Source organism: Oncorhynchus tshawytscha, linkage group LG09 (assembly GCF_018296145.1).
Source record: "Oncorhynchus tshawytscha isolate Ot180627B linkage group LG09, Otsh_v2.0, whole genome shotgun sequence".
In the NCBI taxonomy this organism is placed as follows: Eukaryota; Metazoa; Chordata; class Actinopteri; order Salmoniformes; family Salmonidae; genus Oncorhynchus; species Oncorhynchus tshawytscha.
Window position 1 is genome coordinate 64,152,832 of NC_056437.1, and position 23,408 is coordinate 64,176,239.

Genomic DNA, 23,408 nt, shown 5'->3' on the forward strand with positions numbered 1-23,408 from the left:
TCTTCCTTGCAGATGGGCTCGGCTATAGGTCTATCTATTCACAGCACCAGCGAGCTATGTACACTTCTTGAGATAGATCCTTGTGACTGGTTGTGGGCAGAACGCAGCGCAGCCGGAGGCAGCTACTCCAAATAGTTTTACATCGCTCTGTCTGCAGTGCACATCCAGCAGTGAACCTCAAAACTTCAAAATGGGGTTTTAGCTGTTTCTGTATCGACTTCGGACCTATTCGAGAATTATTTTAGCCGCTTGCCGGAGAAGGGCAGAGAGGGGATAGAGTGTGTAATGAACGACACGGATAAAGAGCATGAAGGAGGCAGAGGGAGAAGGGAAACAAGAAAATCCGAGAAAGATCAGGTTTGGCTCATCTATTATAAACACGTGTGAGTTACTCAACTATCACTCAATTCCACATGTTATAAGCCTGTGTCATTTTGGGTAGTGCATGCCAAAATCGTGCGCGTAAATGATACAGTAGGCTACTCACCAAGTGATTCAGTGTTAAATGTTTAACTGAAAGCAGCGGTATAGTGTTACTTCTATAATATAATAAACGTTTATCCCGAAAGATTACATTTCTTATCTTTGAAATGTATTATACATGTACATCAGTCTGGTTTTAGACCAGGTCATGCCACTATCTCTGTTGCATCCTTTAGTTATTAATGATGTGGTTCACTGAATGGATAAAAGGCAACATAGTGCTGCCCTCGTCATTGACCTGTCAAATGTTTTCGATAATGTTGATCACTAACTACGATTTCAAAGGCTTTCCTAACATCATCTTAATGAACGCAGCTGCCACTTCATTAAAGCTGTTAGATGCAGTGTATCATAGCGCACTGCCCTTTATTACTGGCAACAATTTTAGTACTCATCACTCATTTTAGTAGAAGCTCTTATCCAGAGCAATTAAGGTTACGTGTCTTGCTCAAGGACATATAGATTTATCATCTACGGGATTCAAACCAGCAACCTTTTGGGTACTGGCCCAACAGGCTGAACCGCTAGGCTACTTACCGCCCATACCTGAGACCAGCATTTCCTACCAGAATGTTGTTTGGCCCTCTTTGATGTCGCATTTTAAAAAGTCCCACTGCACCTAACATCAAACTTTAGACACGAGTTACCACTTAGGGATGGCGGACTCTGGAAATTCCTTTGGTTTCCACTGAGTTAGGTAAATAAGGTTTTAGTTTTCTTGCACCTTTAAATGTGGAACAATCTTCAAAATGTTCTTAAATTTGATGACCTGGTGCCTCTGGGGTAACTGATAGAAAGCTGATTGAGGACCTTATTACTGATAAATGTGTTTGTTTATGACCATGTTTTTCTTTATGCTTGCATTTTGTGTTTATATTTTGATGTGTATATTTTCAGTAATTCATGTAATTCAGGGCTGTTTGTGAAAGAGACCTTGGTCTCAGTATGACTCCCTGATAAAATAAACAAAATAAACAAAAACATTTAGGGTTAACATTGCAGTACCCTGCTGTGGCAGCTTGACCCAAGTGGGTTTACTCAGCTATATGGAACAAGTGGATGGTCATCAATTGTCAAAAACAACAGACTAGTTGGAAGATTGATATCCTATAGGAAAGTGTGCCCACTTTGAAACTTTCCAACCAGACTACCCAGCTAACAATTCTAGGGAAAGAGAATGTTTTTGTAATTTTACCTGTAATGTCCCCCTGATGTTTGAGTGTCCAGTTTTCCATAAGTTAGAGTAACAAAATAACATTTTATTTGTCACATGTGCAGAATACAGCAGGTCACCTTACAGTGAATTACTTACTTTACAAGCCCTTAACCAACAATGCAGTTTTAAGAAAAACAAGTGTTAAGGAAGTATTTACTAAAATAAACTGAAGTGAAAAAAATAAAATAAAATAAAAGAGCAACAATAAAATAACAGTAGCGAGGCTATGTACATGGGCTACCAGTACAGAGTCAATGTGTGGGGGCACAGGTTAGTCAAGGTAATTGAGGTACATCTACAAGGGGGTAGATGTAAAGTGACTATGCATAGATAATAAACAGAGAGTAGCAGCAGCGGTGGTGGGGGGACAATGCAAATAGTCTGGGTAGCCAGCTGTTCAGGAGTCATATGGCTTGGTGGTAGAAGCTGTTAAGAAGCCTTTTGGACCTAGACTTGGCGCTCCGGTACCGCTTGCCGTGCGGTAGCAGAGAGAACAGTCTTATGACTAGGGTGGCTGGAGTCTTTGGCAATGTGATACCGCCTGGTATAGAGATCCTGGATGGCAGGAAGCTTGGCCGCATTGACGTACTGGGTCTTACGCACTACCCTCTGTAGTGCCTTGCGGTTGGAGGCCGAGCAGTTGTCATTCTGGGCGGTGATGCAACAAGTCAAGATGCTCTCGATGGTGCAGCTGTAGAACTTTTTGAGGATCTGAGGACCCATGACAAATATCTTCAGTCTCCTGAGGGGGAGTTTGGACCATGATTGTGTGTTTGGACCATGATAGTTGTTTGGTGATGTGGACACCAAGGAACTTGAAGCTCTCAACCTGCTCCACTACAGCCCCGTCTATGAGAATGGGGGTGTGCTCGATCCTCCTTTTTCTGTCGTCCACAATCATCTCCTTTGTCTTGATCACGTTGAGGGAGAGGTTGTTATCCTGGCACCACACTGCCAGGTCTCTGACCCCCTCCTTATAGGCTGTATCATCGTTGTCGGGTGATCAGGCCTACCACTGTTGTGTCGTCGGCAAACTTAATGATGGTGTTGGAGTTGTGCTTTGCCATGAAAGCACAATCTCTCTCTCTCTCTCTCTCTCTCTCTCTCTCTCTCGGAGAAGGACCTGAGCCCTAGGACCATGCCTCAGGACTACCTGATGACCTGATGACTCCTTGCTGTCCCCTCCCCAGTCCACCTGGTCGTGCTGCTGCTCCAGTTTCAACTGTTCTGCCTGCGGCTATGGAACCCTGACCTGTTCACCGGATGTGCTGCCTTGTCCCAAACCTGCTGTTTTCAATTCTCTGGAGACCGCAGGAGCGGTAGAGATACTCTGAATGATCAGCTATGAAAAGCCAACTGACATTTACTTCTGAGGTGCTGACCTTTTGCACCCTCTACAACCTCTGTGATTACTATTATTTGACCCTGCTAATCATCTATGAACATTTGAACCTCTTGGCCATGTTCTGTTATAACCCGCACAGCCAGAAGAGGACTGGCCACCCCTCAATAGCCTGGTTCCTCTCTAAGTTTCTTCCTAGGTTCTGGCCTTTCTAGGGAGTTTTTCCTAGCCACCATGCTTCTACACCTGCATTGCTTGCTGTTTGGGGTTTTAGGCTGGGTTTCTGTACAGAATTTTGTAAGAATGGCTTTATTAAATACATTTGATTGATCAGCGAGTACAGAAAGGGACTGAGCACGCACCCCTGAGTGGCCCCCGTGTTGAGGATTAGCGTGGCAGGTGTGTTGTTACCTACCGTCACCACCTGGGGGCGGCTGTCAAGAAGTCTAGAATCCAGTTGCAGAGGGAGGTGTTTAGTTCCAGGGTCTTTAGCTTAGTGATGAGCTTTGAGGGCACTATGGTGTTGAATGCTGAGCTGTAGTCATTGAATACCATTCTCACGTAGGTGTTCTTTTGTCCAGCTGGGAAAGGGTAGTGTGGAGTGCAATTGAGATTGCATCATCTTTGGATCTGTTGGGCTGGTATGCAAATTGGAGTGGGTCTAGGGTTTGTGGGATAATTGTGTTGATGTGAGCCATGACAAGCATTTCAAAGCATTTCATGGGTACATTTAGTCATTTAGGCAGGTTACCTTGTAGTTTTTGGCACAGAGACTATGGTGGTCTGCTGGTTGGTATTACAGACTCGGTCAGGGAGAGGTAGAAAATGTCAGTGAAGACACTTGCCAGTTGGACAGCGCATGCTCAGAGTACACGTTCAGGTAATCCCTCTGCCCCTGTGGCCTTGTGAATGTTGCCCTATTTAAAGGTCTTACTCACATCGGTTACGGAGAGCGTGAGCACACAGTCATCAGGAACAGCTGATGCTCTCATGCATGCATGCTTCAGTGTTGCTTGCCTCGAAGCGAGCATAAAAGTAATTTAGCTCGTCTGGTAGGCTCATGTCACTGGGCAGCTCGCTCGCGGCTGTGCTTCCCTTTGCAGTCCGTAATAGTTTGCAAATCCTGCCACATCCAACGAGTGTCGGAGCCTGTGTGGTATGATTAAATCTTAATCCTGTCTTGACACTTTGCCTCTGATGGTTTGTTGTAGGGCATAGCAGGATTTTTTATAAGTGTCTGGGTTAGTGTCCCGCTCCTTGAAAGCTGCAGCTCTACCCTTTAGCTCAGTGAGGATGTTGCCTGTAATCCATGGCTTCTGGTGGGAGTATGTACAGTTGAAGTCGGAAGTTTACATGCACATAGGTTGGAGTCATTAAAACTTGTTTTTCAACAACTCCACAAATTTCTTGTTAACAAACTATTGTTTTGGCAAGTTGGTTAGGACATCTACTTTATGCATGACACAAGTAATTTTTCCAACAATTGTTTACGGACAGATTATTTCACTTATTCACTGTATCACAATTCCAGTGGGTCAGAAGTTTACATACACTAAGTTTACTGTGCCTTTAAACAGCTTGGAAAATTCCAGAAAATGTCATGGCTTTAGAAGCTTCTGATAGGATAATTGACATAATTTGAGTCAATTGTAGGTGTACCTGTGGATGTATTTCAAGGCCTACCTTCAAACTCAGTGCCTCTTTGCATGACATGGGAAAATCAAAATAAATCAGCCAAGACCTCAGAAAAATAATTGTAGACCTCTGCACGTCTGGTTCATCCTTGGGAGCAATTTCCAAACGCCTGAATGTACCACGTTCATCTGTACAAAAAAAATAGTACGCAAGTATTAACACCATGGGGCCATGCAGCCATCATACCGCTCAGGAAGGAGACGTGTTCTGTCTCCTTGAGATGAACGTACTTTGGTGTGAAAAGTGCAAATCAATCTCAGAACAACAGCAAAGAACCTTGTGAAGATGCTGGAGGAAACAGGTACAAAAGTATCTATATCCACAGTAAACGAGTCCTATAGTGACATAATCTGAAAGGCCGCTCAGCAAGGAGAGGCCACTGCTCCAAAACCGCCATAAAAAAGCCAGACTACGGTTTGCAACTGCACAATCGGGACAAAGATTGTACTTTTTGGAGAAATGTCCTCTGGTCTGATGAAAACAATTGAACTGTTTGGCCATAATGACCATTGTTATGTTTGGAGGAAAAAGGGGGAGGCTTGCAAGCCAAAGAACACCATCCCAACCGTGAAGCACGGGGGTGGCAGTATCATGTTGTGGGGGTGCTTTGCTGCAGGGGGTACTGGTGCACTTCACAAAATAGAGGGCATCATGGGGGAGGAAAATTATGTGGATATGTTGAAGCAACATCTCAAGACATCAGTCAGGAAGTTCAAGCTTGGTAGCAAATGGATCTTCCAAATGGACAATGACCACAAGCATACTTCCAAAGTGACCCAAGTTAAACCATTTAAAGGCAATGCTACCAAATACTAATTGAGTGTATGTAAACGTCTGACCCACTGGGAATGTGATGAAAGAAATCAATCATTCTCTCTACTATTATTCTGACATTTCACATTCTTAAAATAAAGTGGTGATCTTATCTGACCTATGACAGGGAATTTTTACTAGGATTAAATGTCAGGAATTGTGAAAAACTGAGTTTAAATGTATTTGGCTAAGGTGTATTTGAACTTCAGACTTCACGTACGTTCCCTGTTGGGATGCATCAATGTACTTATTGATGAAGCCAGTGACTGATGTGGTGTACTCCTCAATGCCATCGGAAGAATCCCATGAACATATTCCAGTTTGTGCTTGCAAAACAGTCCTGTAGCTTAGCATCTGCGTCGTCTGACCACTTCCGTATGGAGCGAGTCACTGGTTTTAAATTGTTCATTTTTTTTATTTCACCTTTATTTAACCAGGTAGGCTAGTTGAGAACAAGTTCTCATTTGCAACTGCGACCTGGCCAAGATAAAGCATAGCAGTGTGAACAGACAACACAGAGTTACACATGGAGTAAACAATTAACAAGTCAATAACACAGTAGAAAAAAGAGAGTCTATATACATTGTGTGCAAAAGGCATGAGGAGGTAGGCGAATAATTACAATTTTGCAGATTAACACTGGAGTGATAAATGATCAGATGGTCATGTACAGGTAGAGATTGGTGTGCAAAAGAGCAGAAAAGTAAATAAATAAAAACAGTATGGGGATGAGGTAGGTAAAAATGGGTGGGCTATTTACCGATAGACTATGTACAGCTGCAGCGATCGGTTAGCTGCTCAGATAGCAGATGTTTGAAGTTGGTGAGGGAGATAAAAGTCTCCAACTTCAGCGATTTTTGCAATTCGTTCCAGTCACAGGCAGCAGAGAACTGGAACGAAAGGCGGCCAAATAAGGTGTTGGCTTTAGGGATGATCAGTGAGATACACCTGCTGGAGCGCGTGCTACGGATGGGTGTTGCCATCGTGACCAGTGAACTGAGATAAGGCGGAGCTTTACCTAGCATGGACTTGTAGATGACCTGGAGCCAGTGGGTCTGGCGACGAATATGTAGCGAGGGCCAGCCGACTAGAGCATAAAAGTCGCAGTGGTGGGTGGTATAAGGTCCTTTAGTGACAAAACGGATGGCACTGTGATAAACTGCATCCAGTTTGCTGAGTAGAGTGTTGGAAGCAATTTTGTAGATGACATCGCCGAAGTCGAGGATTGGTAGGATAGTCAGTTTTACTAGGGTAAGTTTGGCAGCGTGAGTGAAGGAGGCTTTGTTGCGGAATAGAAAGCCGACTCTTGATTTGATTTTCGATTGGAGGTGTTTGATATGAGTCTGGAAGGAGAGTTTACAGTCTAGCCAGACACCTAGGTACTTATAGATGTCCACATATTCAAGGTCGGAACCATCCAGGGTGGTGATGCTGGTCAGGCGTGCGGGTGCAGGCAGCGAACGAAAAGCATGCATTTGGTTTTACTAGCGTTTAAGAGCAGTTGGAGGCCACGGAAGGAGTGTTGTATGGCATTGAAGCTCGTTTGGAGGTTAGATGGCACAGTGTCCAAGGACGGGCCGGAAGTATATAGAATGGTGTCGTCTGCGTAGAGGTGGATCAGGGAATCGCCCGCAGCAAGAGCAACATCATTGATATATACAGAGAAAAGAGTCGGCCCGAGGATTGAACCCTGTGGCACCCCCACAGAGACTGCCAGAGGACCGGACAGCATGCCCTCCGATTTGACACACTGAACTCTGTCTGCAAAGTAATTGGTGAACCACGCAAGGCAGTCATCCGAAAAACCGAGGCTACTGAGTCTGCCGATAAGAATATGGTACTTCCTGCTTTAGTTTTCGCTTGCAAGAATCAGGAGGATAGAGATATGGTCAGCCAAATGGAGGGCGAGGGAGAGCTTTGTATGCTTTTCTGTGTGTGGAGTAAAGGTGGTCTAGAGTTTTTTTATCCTCTGGTTGCTCTTATAACATGCTGGTAGAAATTTGCTAAAACTGATTTCAGTTTGCCTGCATTAAAATCCCCGGCAACAAGGAGCGCCGCTTCTGGATGAACATTTTCTTGTTTGCTTATGGCCTTATACAGCTCGTTGAGTGCGGCCAGCATCGGTTTGTGGTGGTAAATAGACAGCTACGAATAACTCTCTTGGTAAATAGTGTGGTCTACAGCGTATCATGAGATACTCTACTTCAGGCGAGCAAAGCCTTGAGACTTCCCTAATATTAGATTTTGTGCACCAGCTGTTATTTACAAATAGATACAGACCACCACCCTTTGTCTTACAGGCAGCTGTTCTATCTTGCCGATGCGCCGAAAACCCAGCCAGCTGTATTTTATCCATGTCGTCGTTCAGCCAAGACTCTGTGAAACATAAGAGATTACAGTTTTTAATGTCCTGCTGATATGATAGTCTTGATCGGAGCTCATCCATTTTATTATCCAATGATTGCACGTTGGCTAAAAGGACTGATGGTAGAGGCAGATTACACACTCATCGTCGGATCCTTACAAGGCACCCCGACCTACGTCCCCTATATCTCTGTCTTTTCTTCATGCAAATGATGGGGATGTGGGCCTTGGTAGAATTAGGATAACATTCTCTTAATGTCAAACAAAACTTACCCAGAACATGGTAACCATGTTCTCATAAAATCCAATGTTAATGTTATAGACATATTTCATGGGACATTGCAAGAACATTTATGTCCAGTTGTCTGTTGTAAACTTGTTGTAACTTAGCTTACTTGTTTGTTTTATTTATTTGGTGAATTATCAATCATTGTGACAGTTACTTACAGACCATCTGTGTAGTCTTCTGCTAGGTAAATGCCTACAGGCCTAGCCCTAGGTACAGGCCTACGGTTATGTTCTTAAACCAGATTTTGTATGACTTTATTGTATTTATGTGTCGATGTTGAACTATATTATGAGTGGCAATGGCGGAAGAATGACCGTCAGTGTTGTTGTAAATACAGACCGCTCCTATGACATGCGCGTCTCAAGCCGCCAGAGCAGGCTAGTCCATCATTCTCAGGACAAGAGGGGTAGGACACGCCACTCATTTAAGCTGCACAGCAGCAGGAACTGTCCGGCAAACAAAGTGGTAAAAAAACATGACTTGTAGGCCCCTCTGCCCTCTTGACATATAAACGTATGGAAGCCTCTAACAAACTAAACTTAAGAATTAAAATAATACCATAGTCTGTCAAAAAAGATCAGGCATGATAGCCCACATGCTGGTACAGTGGTAGGATCTTAATTTGATCACTCTGTTGCCGGATGACTTTCATGCAATGCAGGAAATATAAAATTGGTAGTGTATTCAAGGTTTAAAAAGGTTTAGAAAGGTTTAAAAAGTTTGTAAATACCACTTTGAAATGGCAAACTTGATTTTCCCTTTGAATTGTTTTTATCATCCCTACAAAAATGGCCATTAATTATAATCCACATAATATTTTACATTTCCTGTTGTCTCAGGATTATCTTCCTGCTGTTGGAAACTGGCTCAAATTAAGATCCAATATCTGTATGCAATATGCACAACTGCCATTGATCCGAGAAAAATAAACAAAGGAGAGATAATTGAAGGCTGGAGAAGAGTCCGTTCAAGAGATCAAATAGAAAGACAGTGAAAGAGAAGGTATTACACTTGTCTTGTGACACCTTTTAGCTTGTCCTCTCATTTGCCTTTCCTGTCTCTATCTCTAATGTACTCTGTTGAATAGTGGTGCTTGAGTGCACTGGCTCAATATTTGCATGGAGAGAGAGAGAGAGTGCGTGTGTGGACCTCGCTTTGTGCATGGGGGCATTGTCATGCTGAAACAGGAAAGGGCCTTCCTTAAACTGTTGCCACAAAGTTGGCAGCACAGAATCGTCTAGAATGTAATTGTATGCTGTAGTGTTAAGATTTCCCTTCGTGGAAATAAGGGGCCTAGCCTGAACCATGAAAAACAGCCCCAGACCATTATTTCTACTCCACCAAACTTTACAGTTGGCGCTATGCATTGGGGCAGGTAGCTTTCTCCTGGCATCCACCAAATCCAGATTCGTGCCGTCGGACTGCCAAATGGTGAAGCGTGATTTATCACTCCAGAGAACGTGTTTCCACTGCTCCAGAGTTCAACGCTGGTCTGAACAATCTGAATCCACCCTTCAAGATTGTTTTGATTACGCGGACTGGTACATGTTCCGGGTAACCTCGAAGAATAATATCGACGTATACGCTGATTCTGTGAGTGAGTTTATAAGGAAGTGCATAGGAGATGTTGTATCCACTGTGACCAGTAAAACCTACCCTAACCAGAAACCGTGGATGGATGGCAGCATACGCGCAAAACTGAAAGCGCGAACCACCGCATTTAACCATAGGAAGGTGACTGAGATTACAGCCGAATACAAACAGTGTAGTTATTCCCTCCGCAAGGCAATCAAACATGCGAAATGTCAGTACAGAGACAAAGTGGAGTCGCAATTCAACGGCTCAGACACTCGACGTATGTGGCAGGGTCTACAGACAATCACGGACTACAAAAAGAAAACCAACCACGTCACGGACACCGACGTCTTGCTTCCAGACAAACTTAACACCTTCTTCTGCCCGCTTTGAGGATAATACAGTGACACCGACGCGGCCCGCTACCAAGGACTGTGGGCTCTCCTTCTCCATGGCCAACATGAGTAAGACATTTAAATGTGTTAACCCTCGCAAGGCTGCCGGCTCAGATGACATCCCTAGCTGCATCCTCAAAGCATGCACAGACCAGCTGGCTGGTGTGTTTACAGACATATCCAATCTCACCCTATCCCAGTCTGCTCTCCCCACATGCTTCAAGATGGCCACCGTTGTTCCTGTACCCAAGAAGGCAAAGGTAACAGAACTAAATGACAGCACAACAGCGCCTCTTCAACTTCAGGAGGCTGAAGAAATTTGGCTTAAGGTCACAGTTATGAAATCTTAGGACACTAAAGAGACCTTTCTACTGACTCTGAAAAACACCAAAAGAAAGATGCCCAGGGTCCCTGCTCATCTGCATGAACGTGCCTTAGGCATGCTGCAAGGAGGCATGAGGACTGCAGATGTGGCCAGGGCAATAAATTGCAATGTCCGTACTGTGAGACACCTAAGACAGTGCTACAGTGAGACAGGACAGCTGATCATCCTCGCAGTGGCAGACCATGTGTAACAACACCTGCACAGGATCGGTACATCTGAACATCACACCTGCGGGACAGGTACAGGATGGCAACAACAACTGCCCGGCTTACAACAGGAACGCACAATCTCTCCATCAGTGCTCAGACAGTCTGCAATAGGCTGAGAGAGGCTGGACTAAGGGCTTGTAGGTCTGTTGTAAGACAGGTCCTCACCAGAAATCACCGGCAACAACGTCGCCTATGGGCACAAACCCACCGTCGCTGGACCAGACAGGACTGGGAAAAAGTGCTCTTCACTGACGACTCGCGGTTTTGTCTCACCAGGGGTGATGGTCAGATTCGCGTTTATCATAGAAGGAATGAGCGTTACACCGAGACCAGTACTCTGGAGATACTGACTGTTACTTTTGATTTTGACCCCCCCCCCCTTTGTTCAGGGACACGTTATTCCATTTCTGTTAGTCACATGTCTGTGGAACTTGTTCAGTTTATGTCTCAGTTGTTGAATCTTGTTATGTTCATACAAATATTTACACGTTAAGTTTGCTGAAAATAAACGCAGTTGACTGTGAGATCACGTTTCTCTTTTTGTTGAGTTTAGGTAGAGTTATTAAAGTGACTATGCATAGATAATAACAACAGAGAGTATCAGCAGCGTAAAGGGGGGAGGTGGCCATCTTGAATGCAAATAGTCTGGGTGGCCATTTGATTAGATTTTCAGGAGTCTTATGGCTTGGGGGTAGAAGCTGTTTAGAAGCCTCTTGGACCTAGACTTGGTGCTCCGGTACCGCTTGCCGTGCAGTAGCAGAGAGAACAGTCTATGACTACGGTGGCTGAAGTCTTTGACAATTTTTAGGGCCTTCCTCTGACACCGCCCGGTATAGAGGTCCTGGATGGTAGGAAGCTTGGCCCCAGTGATGTACTGGGCCGTACACACTACCCTCTGTAGTGCCTTGTCTGGTGAGTATGCAGGCCATGGAGGAACTGTGACATTTTCAGCTTCCAGGAGTTGTGTACAGATTCTTGCGACATGGGGCCATGCATTATCAGGCGGAAACTTTTTTAAAAACCTTTATTTAACTAGGCAAGTCAGTTAAGAACACATTCTTATTTACAATGACGGCCTACCCTGGCCAAACCCTAACCCAGACGGCGCTTGGTCAATTGTGCACCGCCCTATGGGACTCCCAATCACAGCCGGTTATAATACAGCCTTTTTTTTTTTTTTTTTTTTTTTTTCACCTTTATTTAACCAGGTAGGCCAGTTGAGAACAAGTTCTCATTTGCAACTGCGACCTGGCCAAGATAAAGCATAGCAGTGTGAGCAGACAACACAGAGTTACACATGGAATAAACAATTAACAAGTCAATAACACAGTAGAAAACAAAGGGGGAGTCTATATACAATGTGTGCAAAAGGCATGAGGAGGTAGGCGAATAATTACAATTTTGCAGATTAACACTGGAGTGATAAATGATCAGATGGTCATGTACAGGTAGAGATATTGGTGTGCAAAAGAGCAAGTAAATAAATAAAAACAGTATGGGGATGAGGTAGGTGAAAATGGGTGGGCTATTTACCAATAGACTATGTACAGCAGCAGCGATCGGTTAGCTGCTCAGATAGCTGATGTTTGAAGTTGGTGAGGGAGATAAAAGTCTCCAACTTCAGCGATTTTGCAATTCGTTCCAGTCACAGGCAGCAGAGTACTGGAACGAAAGGCGGCCAAATGAGGTGTTGGCTTTAGGGATGATCAGTGAGATACACCTGCTGGAGCGCGTGCTACGGATGGGTGTTGCCATCGTGACCAGTGAACTGAGATAAGGCGGAGCTTTACCTAGCATGGACTTGTAGATGACCTGGAGCCAGTGGGTCTGGCGACGAATATGTAATGAGGGCCAGCCGACTAGAGCATACAGGTCGCAGTGGTGGGTGGTATAAGGTGCTTTAGTGACAAAACGGATGGCACTGTGATAGACTGCATCCAGTTTGCTGAGTAGAGTGTTGGAAGCCATTTTGTAGATGACATCGCCGAAGTCGAGGATCGGAAGGATAGTCAGTTTTACTAGGGTAAGCTTGGCGGCGTGAGTGAAGGAGGCTTTGTTACGGAATAGAAAGCCGACTCTTGATTTGATTTTCGATTGGAGATGTTTGATATGAGTCTGGAAGGAGAGTTTGCAGTCTAGCCAGACACCTAGGTACTTATAGATGTCCACATATTCAAGGTCGGAACCATCCAGGGTGGTGATGCTAGTCGGGCATGCGGGTGCAGGCAGCGATCGGTTGAAAAGCATGCATTTGGTTTTACTAGCATTTAAGAGCAGTTGGAGGCCACGGAAGGAGTGTTGTATGGCATTGAAGCTTGATTGGAGGTTGGATAGCACAGTGTCCAATGACGGGCCGAAAGTATATAGAATGGTGTCGTCTGCGTAGAGGTGGATCGCCCGCAGCAAGAGCAACGTCATTGATATATACAGAGAAAAGAGTCGGCCCGAGAATTGAACCCTGTGGCACCCCCATAGAGACTGCCAGAGGACCGGACAGCATGCCCTCCGATTTGACACACTGAACTCTGTCTGCAAAGTAATTGGTGAACCAGGCAAGGCAGTCATCCGAAAAACCGAGGCTACTGAGTCTGCCGATAAGAATATGGTGATTGACAGAGTCGAAAGCCTTGGCAAGGTCAATGAAGACGGCTGCACAGTACTGTCTTTTATCGATGGCGGTTATGATATCGTTTAGTACCTTGAGTGTTGCTGAGGTGCACCCGTGACCGGCTCGGAAACCAGATTGCACAGCGGAGAAGGTACGGTGGGATTCGAGATGGTCAGTGACCTGTTTGTTGACTTGGCTTTCGAAGACCTTAGATAGGCAGGGCAGGATGGATATAGGTCTGTAACAGTTTGGGTCCAGGGTGTCTCCCCTTTGAAGAGGGGATGACTGCGGCAGCTTTCCAATCCTTGGGGATCTCAGACGATATGAAAGAGAGGTTGAACAGGCTGGTAATAGGGGTTGCGACAATGGCGGCGGAAAGTTTCAGAAATAGGGGTCCAGATTGTCAAGCCCAGCTGATTTGTACGGGTCCAGGTTTTGCAGCTCTTTCAGAACATCTGCTATCTGGATTTGGGTAAAGGAGAACCTGGAGAGGCTTGGGCGAGGAGCTGCCGGGGGGGCAGAGCTGTTGGCCGAGGTTGGAGTAGCCAGGCGGAAGGCATGGCCAGCCGTTGAGAAATGCTTATTGAAGTTTTCGATAATCATGGATTTATCGGTGGTGACCGTGTTACCTAGCCTCAGTGCAGTGGGCAGCTGGGAGGAGGTGCTGGAAAGCCTGGAATCGAACCAGGGTATGTAGTGATACCTCTAGCACTGAGGTGCTGCGCCACTTGGGAGCCCAGATGAGGTTATGGTGGCGGGTGAATGGCGCGACAAAGAGCCTCAGGATCTCAGCACGGTATCTCTGTGCATTCAAATTGCCATCAATAAAACGCAATTGTGTTCGTGGTCCATAGTTTATGCCTGTTTATGCCTGCCATTACAGTTGCAACCGGGATTCATCCGCGAAGAGCTCACTTCTCCAGCATGCCAGTGGCCATCGAAGGTGAGAATTTGCCCACTGAAGTTGGTTGCGACACTGAACTGCAATCAGGTTAAGACCCTGGTGAGGACGACTAGCACACAGATGAGCTTCCCTGAGATGGTTTATCAGAGTTTGTGCAGAAATTCTTTGGTAGTGCAAACCCAGTTTCATCAGCTGTGGAGGTTCTGGACTGGCATGATTACAAGTGGTCTACGGATGTGAGGCTGGTTGGACGTATTGCCAAATTTTCTAAAACAACGTTGGAGGTGGCTTATGGTAGAGAAATGAACATTTAATTATATTTCAACAGCTCCGGTGGCTATTCCTGCAGTCAGCATGCCAATTGCACGCTCCCTCAAAACTTCAGAAATCTGTGGCGTTGTGTGACTGTGACTGTCTGTGGCGTTGTGTGATTGTCCGGACTGTGAAACATCGCCGGAAACTCTGGACTGGGAACTGTCGCCGGAAACTCTGGACTGGGAACTGTCGCCGGAAGCTCTGGACTGGGAACTGTCGCCGGAAGCTCTGGACTGGGAACTGTCGCCAGAAACTCTGGACTGGGAACTGTCGCCGGAAGCTCTGGACTGGGAACTGTCGCTGGAACCTCTGGACTGAGAACTGTCGCCGGAAGCTCTGGACTGTGGAGGCGCACTGGAGGTCTGATGCGTGGGACCGGTACAGGTGGCACCGGGCTGATGACACGCACCTCAGGGTGAGTGCGGAGAGGAGGCACAGGACTTACTGGATTGTGGAGGCACACTGGAACCCTGATGCATGGAACCGGTATAGGTGGCACCGGGCTGATGACACGCACCTCAGGGTGAGTGCGGAGAGGAGGCACAGGAAGTACTGGACTGTGGATGCGCACTGGAGACCTGATGCGTCAGACCGGTACAGGTGGCACCGGGCTGATGACACGCACCTCAGGGTGAGTGTGGAGACGAGGCACAGGACTTACTGGACTGTGGAGGCACACTGGAACCCTGATGCGTGGAACCGGTATAGGTGGCACCGGGCTGATGACACGCACCTCAGGGTGAGTGCGGAGAGGAGGCATAGGACGTACTGGACTGTGGAGGCGCACTGGAGACCTGGAGCGTAGAGCTGGCACAATGCGTCCTGGCTGGATCCTCACTTTATCTCGATGTGTGCGGGGCGCTGGCACAGGACGCACTGGGCTGTGAAGGTGTACTGGCGATACAGTACGTAGAGCCGGCACAGGATATCCTGGTCCGAAGAGGTGTACTGGAGACCAGGAGCGCTGAGCCGGCGCAACCCGTCCTGGCTGGATGCCCACTCTAGCGCGGCAAATGCGAGGTGCTGGAATAGAGCGCACCGGGCTATGAATGCACACTGGAGACACTGTGCGCATCACTGCATAACACGGTGCCTGACCAGTCACAAGCTTCCCACGGTAAGCACGAGGAGTTGGCTCAGGTCTAAACCCTACCTCCGCCAATCTCCCCATATGCCCCCCCAAAAAATATTTTGGGGCTGCCTCTCGTGCTTGCCTCGTTGGTAATACTCCTCGGAACGTCGCCGTTCCGCTTTCGCTGCCTCAATTTCCTCCCTCGGACGGCAATACTCCCCAGCCTGTGTCTAGGATCTCCTCCCAAGTCCACTCCTCCTGTACACGCTGCTTGGTCATTTGTGGTGGGATCTTCTGTCACGCTTGTCGTATGAGTGAGACCAAGACGCAGCGTGAATAGAGTTCTACATATTTTTAATGAACTGAAACTCAACAAAACAACAAACAATCAAACAAACCGTGAAGCTACTAGTGTGCAATACAGGCACCTAACTGTAGACAAGATCCCACACTAGAAAATGGGAAAACGGGCTGCCTAAATATGATCCCCAATCAGAGACAACGATAAACAGCTGTCTCTGATTGGGAACCATATCAGGCCAACATAGACATACAAAACCCCTAGAAGTACGAAAACCCTAGACATACAAAAACCCTAAAGTACCTACCCTAGTCACACCCTGACCTAACCAAAATATATAGAAAACAGAGATATCTAAGGTCAGGGCATGACAGTGACAAAACTCCACATTTTTGGGTGGCCTTTTATTGTCCCCAGCACAAGGTGCACTTGTCATACTGTTTAATCAGCTTCTTGATATGCCACACCTGTCAGGTGGATAGATGATCTTGGCGAAGGAGAAATGCTCAGTAACATGAATGTAAACCAAATGTGAGAGAAATAAGCTTTTTGTGCATATGAAAAATGCCTGGGATCATTTATTTCAGCTCATGAAACACTTTACATGTTGTCTTTATATTTTTGTTCAGTGTAGTTTTAAACTTATTTTGAGCAATAAAAAACAAAGAATATGCCTAGGCCTATTCAGGGAGAGAAGCATCAATCGGTCCTCTTGCTTGCTGAAAGGCTATGAAATAGACTACAACTGTGGCAATGAACTAGCGGGGAAGTTTGAATGGCGAGAGCAACATGTAGCTCTGGTGTGATGTGATCACATTGGCTAAGTTGATACATTGCTGCACTGATGAATTTCAAATGTAAAAAACTGGCAGTGAAAAATGCATTCGTTCATTGACACAACGAACCCACAGACCTGTCAGTGGCCATGCGCGAATAACAATTTATATTGGTCAACAGCCTATTTTCGGATGTCAAAAGACAGCCAAATCAAACCTGTTCGAATAAATAGTTGACGGATTGCAGCAGGGCGATATTTTGCCGTTGGTGTTAGCTGTGTCATAAACAAGATGTTCTCTTAATTTGTTTCGTCCGAGTTATTCAGATTAAAATAATGGAGGTCCCTCTTGTCTTGACCAATTTTGGTAAAATCCTCCTTTAGTTTTACTGCCCTTCCCCCCCTCTTGTTTGGAATAACCTGCAAAATTCCTTGCATCTTTATTCCCTCGTGCTGGGAGGGCAGTTTAGGACTCAGGTGTTAAAGGAGAATTTTCCTATTTCTGAAGTAAATCTCTTGTTTTGATGTAAATGACATGTTATAGAAGGATCCAGACACTTTTTTTTGTGATTTGGCTTATGTAGTGGAAGTTACCACTAAGGACTCCAAGTCAAAGCTAAATTAGCATGTCTTTATTATCACGGCCGGAGAGGTTACAACCAACTTAATTCTCAAAGTATAAGTCTGTCAGAACCTCTGAAGGGGTGTCTTTATACTCATGCCCAAACTAGGTGTCTCTGCTCTTAGGGCGCAATAGGCTGATCATGACCTTGCACACATAGTTTCTAGGCGTTGGGCCAAAGTAACAATATGTTCCCTTCTTTCTGTTCTTCTATCAGTCCTCTCCCTGAGAGCAGTCACAGAACATCCTAACACAATAATCAGGAAACAACACGCTACATGTCGTCAAGCATTTGCAGAAACACCGAGGACACAAAAAATGTCCCACTACACTTACTTTTGAGAAACTTACCGCAGCCGCAATTCACTTTGTCATTGCTTGTTGTGCTGTATCAGGGCACGCAAAAGACATGCTCCAAAAACACACAAATGCGTCCTTCTAGAAACAGACCTGGTCTCAGTATAGTGATGTAGGTCTTTAGGTGTTGTACACATTAAATTGTGCCATTCTGAACTTAATCTGCAACGTTATATTCCATTTTATGCGAGCCGTTTCTTCTACAAGCTGTACTGCGCAGGATGTGTCTTGTACTGTAGGGACACACTCGACTTCCACAGCTGTATGGGGGAAACAACGCAACTCGACCAAAATTGATATTTTGAAATCTCTCCCCCCTTTTTTCCTCTTTCTACCTCTGTATCTTATGATCTCTGTCATAAGTACTCTGTTACTGAGTGTACAAAACATTAGGAACATCTGCTTTTTCCATGACAGACTGACCAGGTGAATTCAGGTGAAAGCTATGATCCCTTATTGATGTCACTTGTTAAATCCACTTCAGTCAGTGTAGATGAAGGGGAGGAGACGGGTTAAAGAAGGATTTTAAAAAATTGAGACATTTATTGTGTATGTGTGCCATTCAGAAGGTGAGTGGGCAAGACAGAAGATTTAAGCACCTTTGAACAGGGTATGGTAGTAGGTGCCAGGCACACCGGTTAGATTGTGTCAAGAACTGCATGGTTTTTCACGCTCAACATTTTCCCGTGTGGATCAAGAATGGTCCACCACCCAAAGGACATCCAGCCAAATTGACACAACTGTGGGAAGCATTGGAGTCAACATGGGCCAGCATCCTTGTGGAACGCTTTCAACACCTTCCAGAGTCCATGCCTCGACAAATTGAGGGCAAAACGGGATGCAACTCAATATTAGGAAAATGTTCCTAATGTTTTGTGCACTCAGTTAAAGTCCTTAGATGACCCATAAATCCCTAGCAGCCCTCGTACAATAACGTGTGTTCAGTAGACACACACACACACACACACACACACACACACACACACACACTACTTAGGTATTCCCCACATTTACTGCAGTTTGGTGCTATTTTCACAAGTATGTGGGGAATTTTCTATACAAATTCTAAACTGGTAATGCATCCAGTTTTGCATTCAAAACCTTTCTTTGTGCATTCATTTTGTTTGGAGACATCTTTCACCACACAACCATTGATCCAACATATACAGTTGAAGTCGGAAGTTTACATACACCTTAGCCAAATACATTTAAACTCAGTTTTTCACACTTCCTGACATTTAATCCTCGTAAAAATCACCACTTTATTTGATGAATGTGAAATGTCAGAATAATAGTAGAGAGTGATTTATTTCAACTTTTATTTCTTTCATCATATTCCCAGTGGGTCAGAAGTTTACATACACTCAATTAGTATTTGGTAGCATTGCATTTAAATTGTTTAACTTGGGTCAAATGTTTCGGGTAGCCTTCCACAAGCATCCCACAATAAATTGGGTAAATTTTGGCCCATTCCTCCTTACAGAGCTGGTGTAACTGAGTCAGGTTTGTAGGCCTCCTTGCTCGCACACGCTTTTTCAGTTCTGCCCACAAATTTTCTATAGGATTGAGGTCAGGGCTTTGTGATGGCCACTCCAATACCTTGACTTTGTTGTCCTTAAGCCATTTTGACACAACTTTGGAAGTATGCTTGGGGTCATTGTCCATTTGGAAGACCCATTTGTGACCAAGCTTGAACTTCCTGACTGATGTCTTGAGATGTTGCTTCAATATATCCACATCATTTTCCTCCCTCATGACACCATCTATTTTGTGAAGTGCACCAGTCCCTCATGTAGCAAAGCACCCCCACAACATGATGCTGTCACCCCCGTGCTTCACGGTTGGGAGTGGCCTTTCAGGTTATGTCGACGTAGGACTCGTTTTACTGTGGTTACAGATACTTTTGTGCCCGTTTCCTCAAGCATCTTCACAAGGTCCTTTGCTGTTGTTCTGGGATTGATTTACATTTTTCGCACCAAGGTACATTAATCTCTAGGAGACAGAATGCATCTCCTTCCTGAGCGGTATGATGGCTATGTGGTCCCATGGTGTTTATGCTTGCGTGCTATTGTTTGTACAGATGAACGTGGTACCTTCAGGCATTTGGAAATTGCTCCCAAGGATGAACCAGACTTGTGGGGGACTACAATTATTTTTCTGAGGTCTTGGCTGATTTCTTTTGATTTTCCCATAATGTCAAGCAAGGAGGCACTGAGTTTGAAGGTAGGCCTTGAAATACATCCACAGGTACACCTCCAATTTACTCAAATGATGTCCATTAGCCTATCAGAGGCTTTTAAAGCCATGACATAATTTTCTGGAATTTTCCAAGCTGTTTAAAGGCACAGTCAACTTACTGTATGTAAACTTCTGACCCACTGGAATTGTGCTACAGTGAATTATAAGTGAAATAATCTGTCTGTAAATTGTTGGAAAAATGACTTGTGTCATGCACAAAGTAGATGTCCTAACTGACTTGCCAAAACTATAGTTTGTTAACAAGAAATTTGTGGAGTGGTTGAAAAACAAGTTTTAATGACTCCAACCTATGTGCATGTAAACTTCCGACTTCAACTGTATGTTTACTGTGAAATATAGTGACTACATTGGTTTAATCACCAAAACATAACATAATGATATCTTCGCAATTTAGTTATTTTAATAACCAGTTAATCCAATAGCAAAAAATATTAAATACATGTTTAATAATTGCCCTTTTAATGTAATCTACAGCACTGTAAATTACAGAACCTTACACTGTTTTCACATTATCCAATAAATACACTTGCACCAACCATAAAAATGTTCTAAACATCAAATGCCCATAATTTCCTTTTCATGTGTGATTAAAAGTGTGATCATTGAAGGAATCTTTCACCATGTAATCAATTGAAAGACATTTAAGAAACATAATATTTAGCAGACACAAGTTTGCATCAAGCCTGTCCTAAGCATTTGGCAATAGGTTCTCATTGAAATCGCAGGGAATATAACTGTTTATGCACCTGGGGGACAAAATCATCATAGTAGTACATTTGAGTGTATATTTCGTGTGTATGATTTTTTTTTTAACAGACAGATTTGAATTATGAAGTTCTCAAAATCAATATTAGGCAAACTAGTTTACATGTAAAATTAATAGGTTTACAAAAGGTTTAGGTGATAATAATTTAAAAGCAGTTGGATTAAGTAAGAGAAAAGACTCATATCAAAAGTAATGTGAGCATTGCATTGTGAAAGGACCATATTTTATTTGAACATTTATTGCAATGTGAAACATGTATTTCTAGATGAAACTGTTTAAATTGGGTTCAAAAGTGACTGTATGATTTTGTGTGTTAATGTGTTTCGAGTTTTTAAACACATTTTTGATGATCTCTTGAGTTTTTTCTAAGAGTTGTGAAAATTGCACCAAAGCGATAAAAAAATATAACAAAGGGAAGCAGAGCCGAGAGCTGCCCAGTGACACGAGCCTACCAGACGAGCTAAATAACTTCTATACTCGCTTCGAGGCAAGTATCACTGATACATGCATGAGAGCATCAGTTGTTTCGGATGACTGTGTGATCACGCTCTCTGCAGCCGATGTGAGTAAGACCTTTAAACATGTCAACATTCACAAGGCCGCAGGGCCAGACGGATTACCAGGACATGTACTCCGAGCATGCACTGACCAACTGGCAAGTGTCTTCACTGACATTTTCAATCTCTCCCTGTGTGTCTGTAATACCAACATGTTTCAAGCAGACCACCGTAGTCCCTGTGCCCAAGAACACTAAGGTAATCTGCCTAAATGACTGCCGACCCATACCACTCACGTCTGTAGCCATGAAATGCTTTGAAAGGCTGGTCATGGCTCACATCAGCGCCAACTTTAGGTTCTTCTTAACAGCTTCTACAACCAAGCCATAAGACTCCTGAACAGCTAATCAAATGGCTACCCAGCTCATGTACAGAGTGTACATCCAGTTTAGCATAAAATTCAACATCTGTAGCTTGTTAGGTAACAGTGACTAACAGTTACCCAATGTCTTTCCCTCACAGAGTTGGATCTCCAAGATCATCAAGAAGAGAGTGTGCACCACATTCATAGAGGACTGCCTTAGGTACAGCCTCTCTCTGGGTCGCCGTGTGTCTGTGGCCTGTGTTTTTGATTTTGTGAATTGTCTGTTCACTGTAATGACTAGCTGTGTGTGTGTATATGTGTGCGTATTCATGTGTGTGTCTTTGTCTCTCTCTGCCCCTGTCAGTAATGGGGCGCTGTGCCAGTGCGGGGGTGAGCGTGAAACGCACGGCTCCATCGCTACGAGAGACTATTTCGGTGCAGCCATCGTCAGCCAGTGGGATAGCGCTCAGCACTCCTCAGAGTACCCCACTGACGCCTTCGGAGAGTTGGAGTTCGCAGAGGCTGGCAGGAGACACAGCCATGTGGGTAACACACACTCAACTGTGTGCATACACTCATGCACGGGCATGCTAAGAAATACACATGCTAAGAGATACAGTACTAGTCAAAAGTTTGGACACACCTACTCATTCCAGAGTTTTTCTTTATTTCTACTATTTTCTCCATTGTAGAATAATAGTGAAGACATCAAAACTATGAAATAACACATATGGAATCATGTAGTAACCAAAAAAGTGTTAAACAAATGAAAATATATATTATATTTGAGATTCTTCAAAGTAACCACCCTTACCTTGATGACGTCTTTGCATACTCTGGGCATTCTTTCAACCAGCTTCTTGATGTAGTCACCTGGAATGCATTTCAATTAACAGGTGTGCCTTGTTAAAAGTTAATTTGTGAAATTTCTTTCCTTCTTATTGCGTTTGAGCCAATCATTTGTGTTGTGACAAGGTAGGGGTGGTAAACAGAAGATAGCAGTAGTTGGGAAAAGTCGAAGTCCATATTATGGCAAGAACAGCTCAAATAAAACCCATCAAGCGCTATGATGAAACTGGCTCTCATGAGGACTGCCACAGGAAAGGAAGACCCTGAGTTACCTCTGCTGCAGAGGATAAGTTCATTAGAGTTACCAGCCTCAGAAATCGGCAATTAACTGCACCTCAGATTGTACCCCACAGAGTTTAAGTAACAGACACATCTCAACAGCAACTGTTCAGAGGAGACAGCGTGAATCACGCCTTCATGGTCGAATTGCTGCAAGGAAACCGCTTCTAAAGGACACCAATAATAAGAAGTGACTTACTTGGGCCAAGAAACACGAGCAATGGACATTAGACTGGTGGAAATCTGTCCTTTGGTCTGATGAGTCCAAATTTAAGATTTTTGGTTCCAACCGCCATGTCTTTGTGAAACGCAGAGTAGGTGAACGGATGATCTCTGCATGTGTGGTTCCCACAGTGAAGCATAGAGGAGGAGGAGGTGTGGTGGTGTGCGGGTGCTTTGCTGCTGACACGGTCAGTGATTTATTTAGAATTTAAGGCACACTTAACCAGCATGGCTACCACAACATTCTGCAGCGATATGCCATCCTATCTGGTTTGCGCTTAGTGGGACTATCATTTGTTTTTTAACAGAACCATGACCCAAAAACACACCTCAAGTCCAAGAAGGAGAGTGATGAAGTGCTGCATCAGATGACCTGGCCTCCATAATCACCCAACCTCAACCCAATTGAGATGGTTTGGGATGAGTCTGACTGCATAGTGAAGGAAAAGCAG

General features: G+C 44.6%; 1 protein-coding gene across 2 annotated transcripts in view; it reads left to right on the forward strand.

The window, feature by feature from the left end:
* LOC112251528 (transient receptor potential cation channel subfamily M member 4) overlaps positions 1 to 23,408 on the forward strand; it is an 88,639-nt gene that overhangs the window by 21,430 nt on the left and 43,801 nt on the right. For both annotated transcript variants that reach the window (XM_024422515.1, XM_024422520.1), the window contains exons 2-3: positions 21,765 to 21,826; positions 21,971 to 22,148. In XM_024422515.1, the coding sequence (XP_024278283.1) occupies positions 21,765 to 21,826; positions 21,971 to 22,148 (240 nt within the window). The remainder of the gene's footprint in view (positions 1 to 21,764; positions 21,827 to 21,970; positions 22,149 to 23,408) is intronic.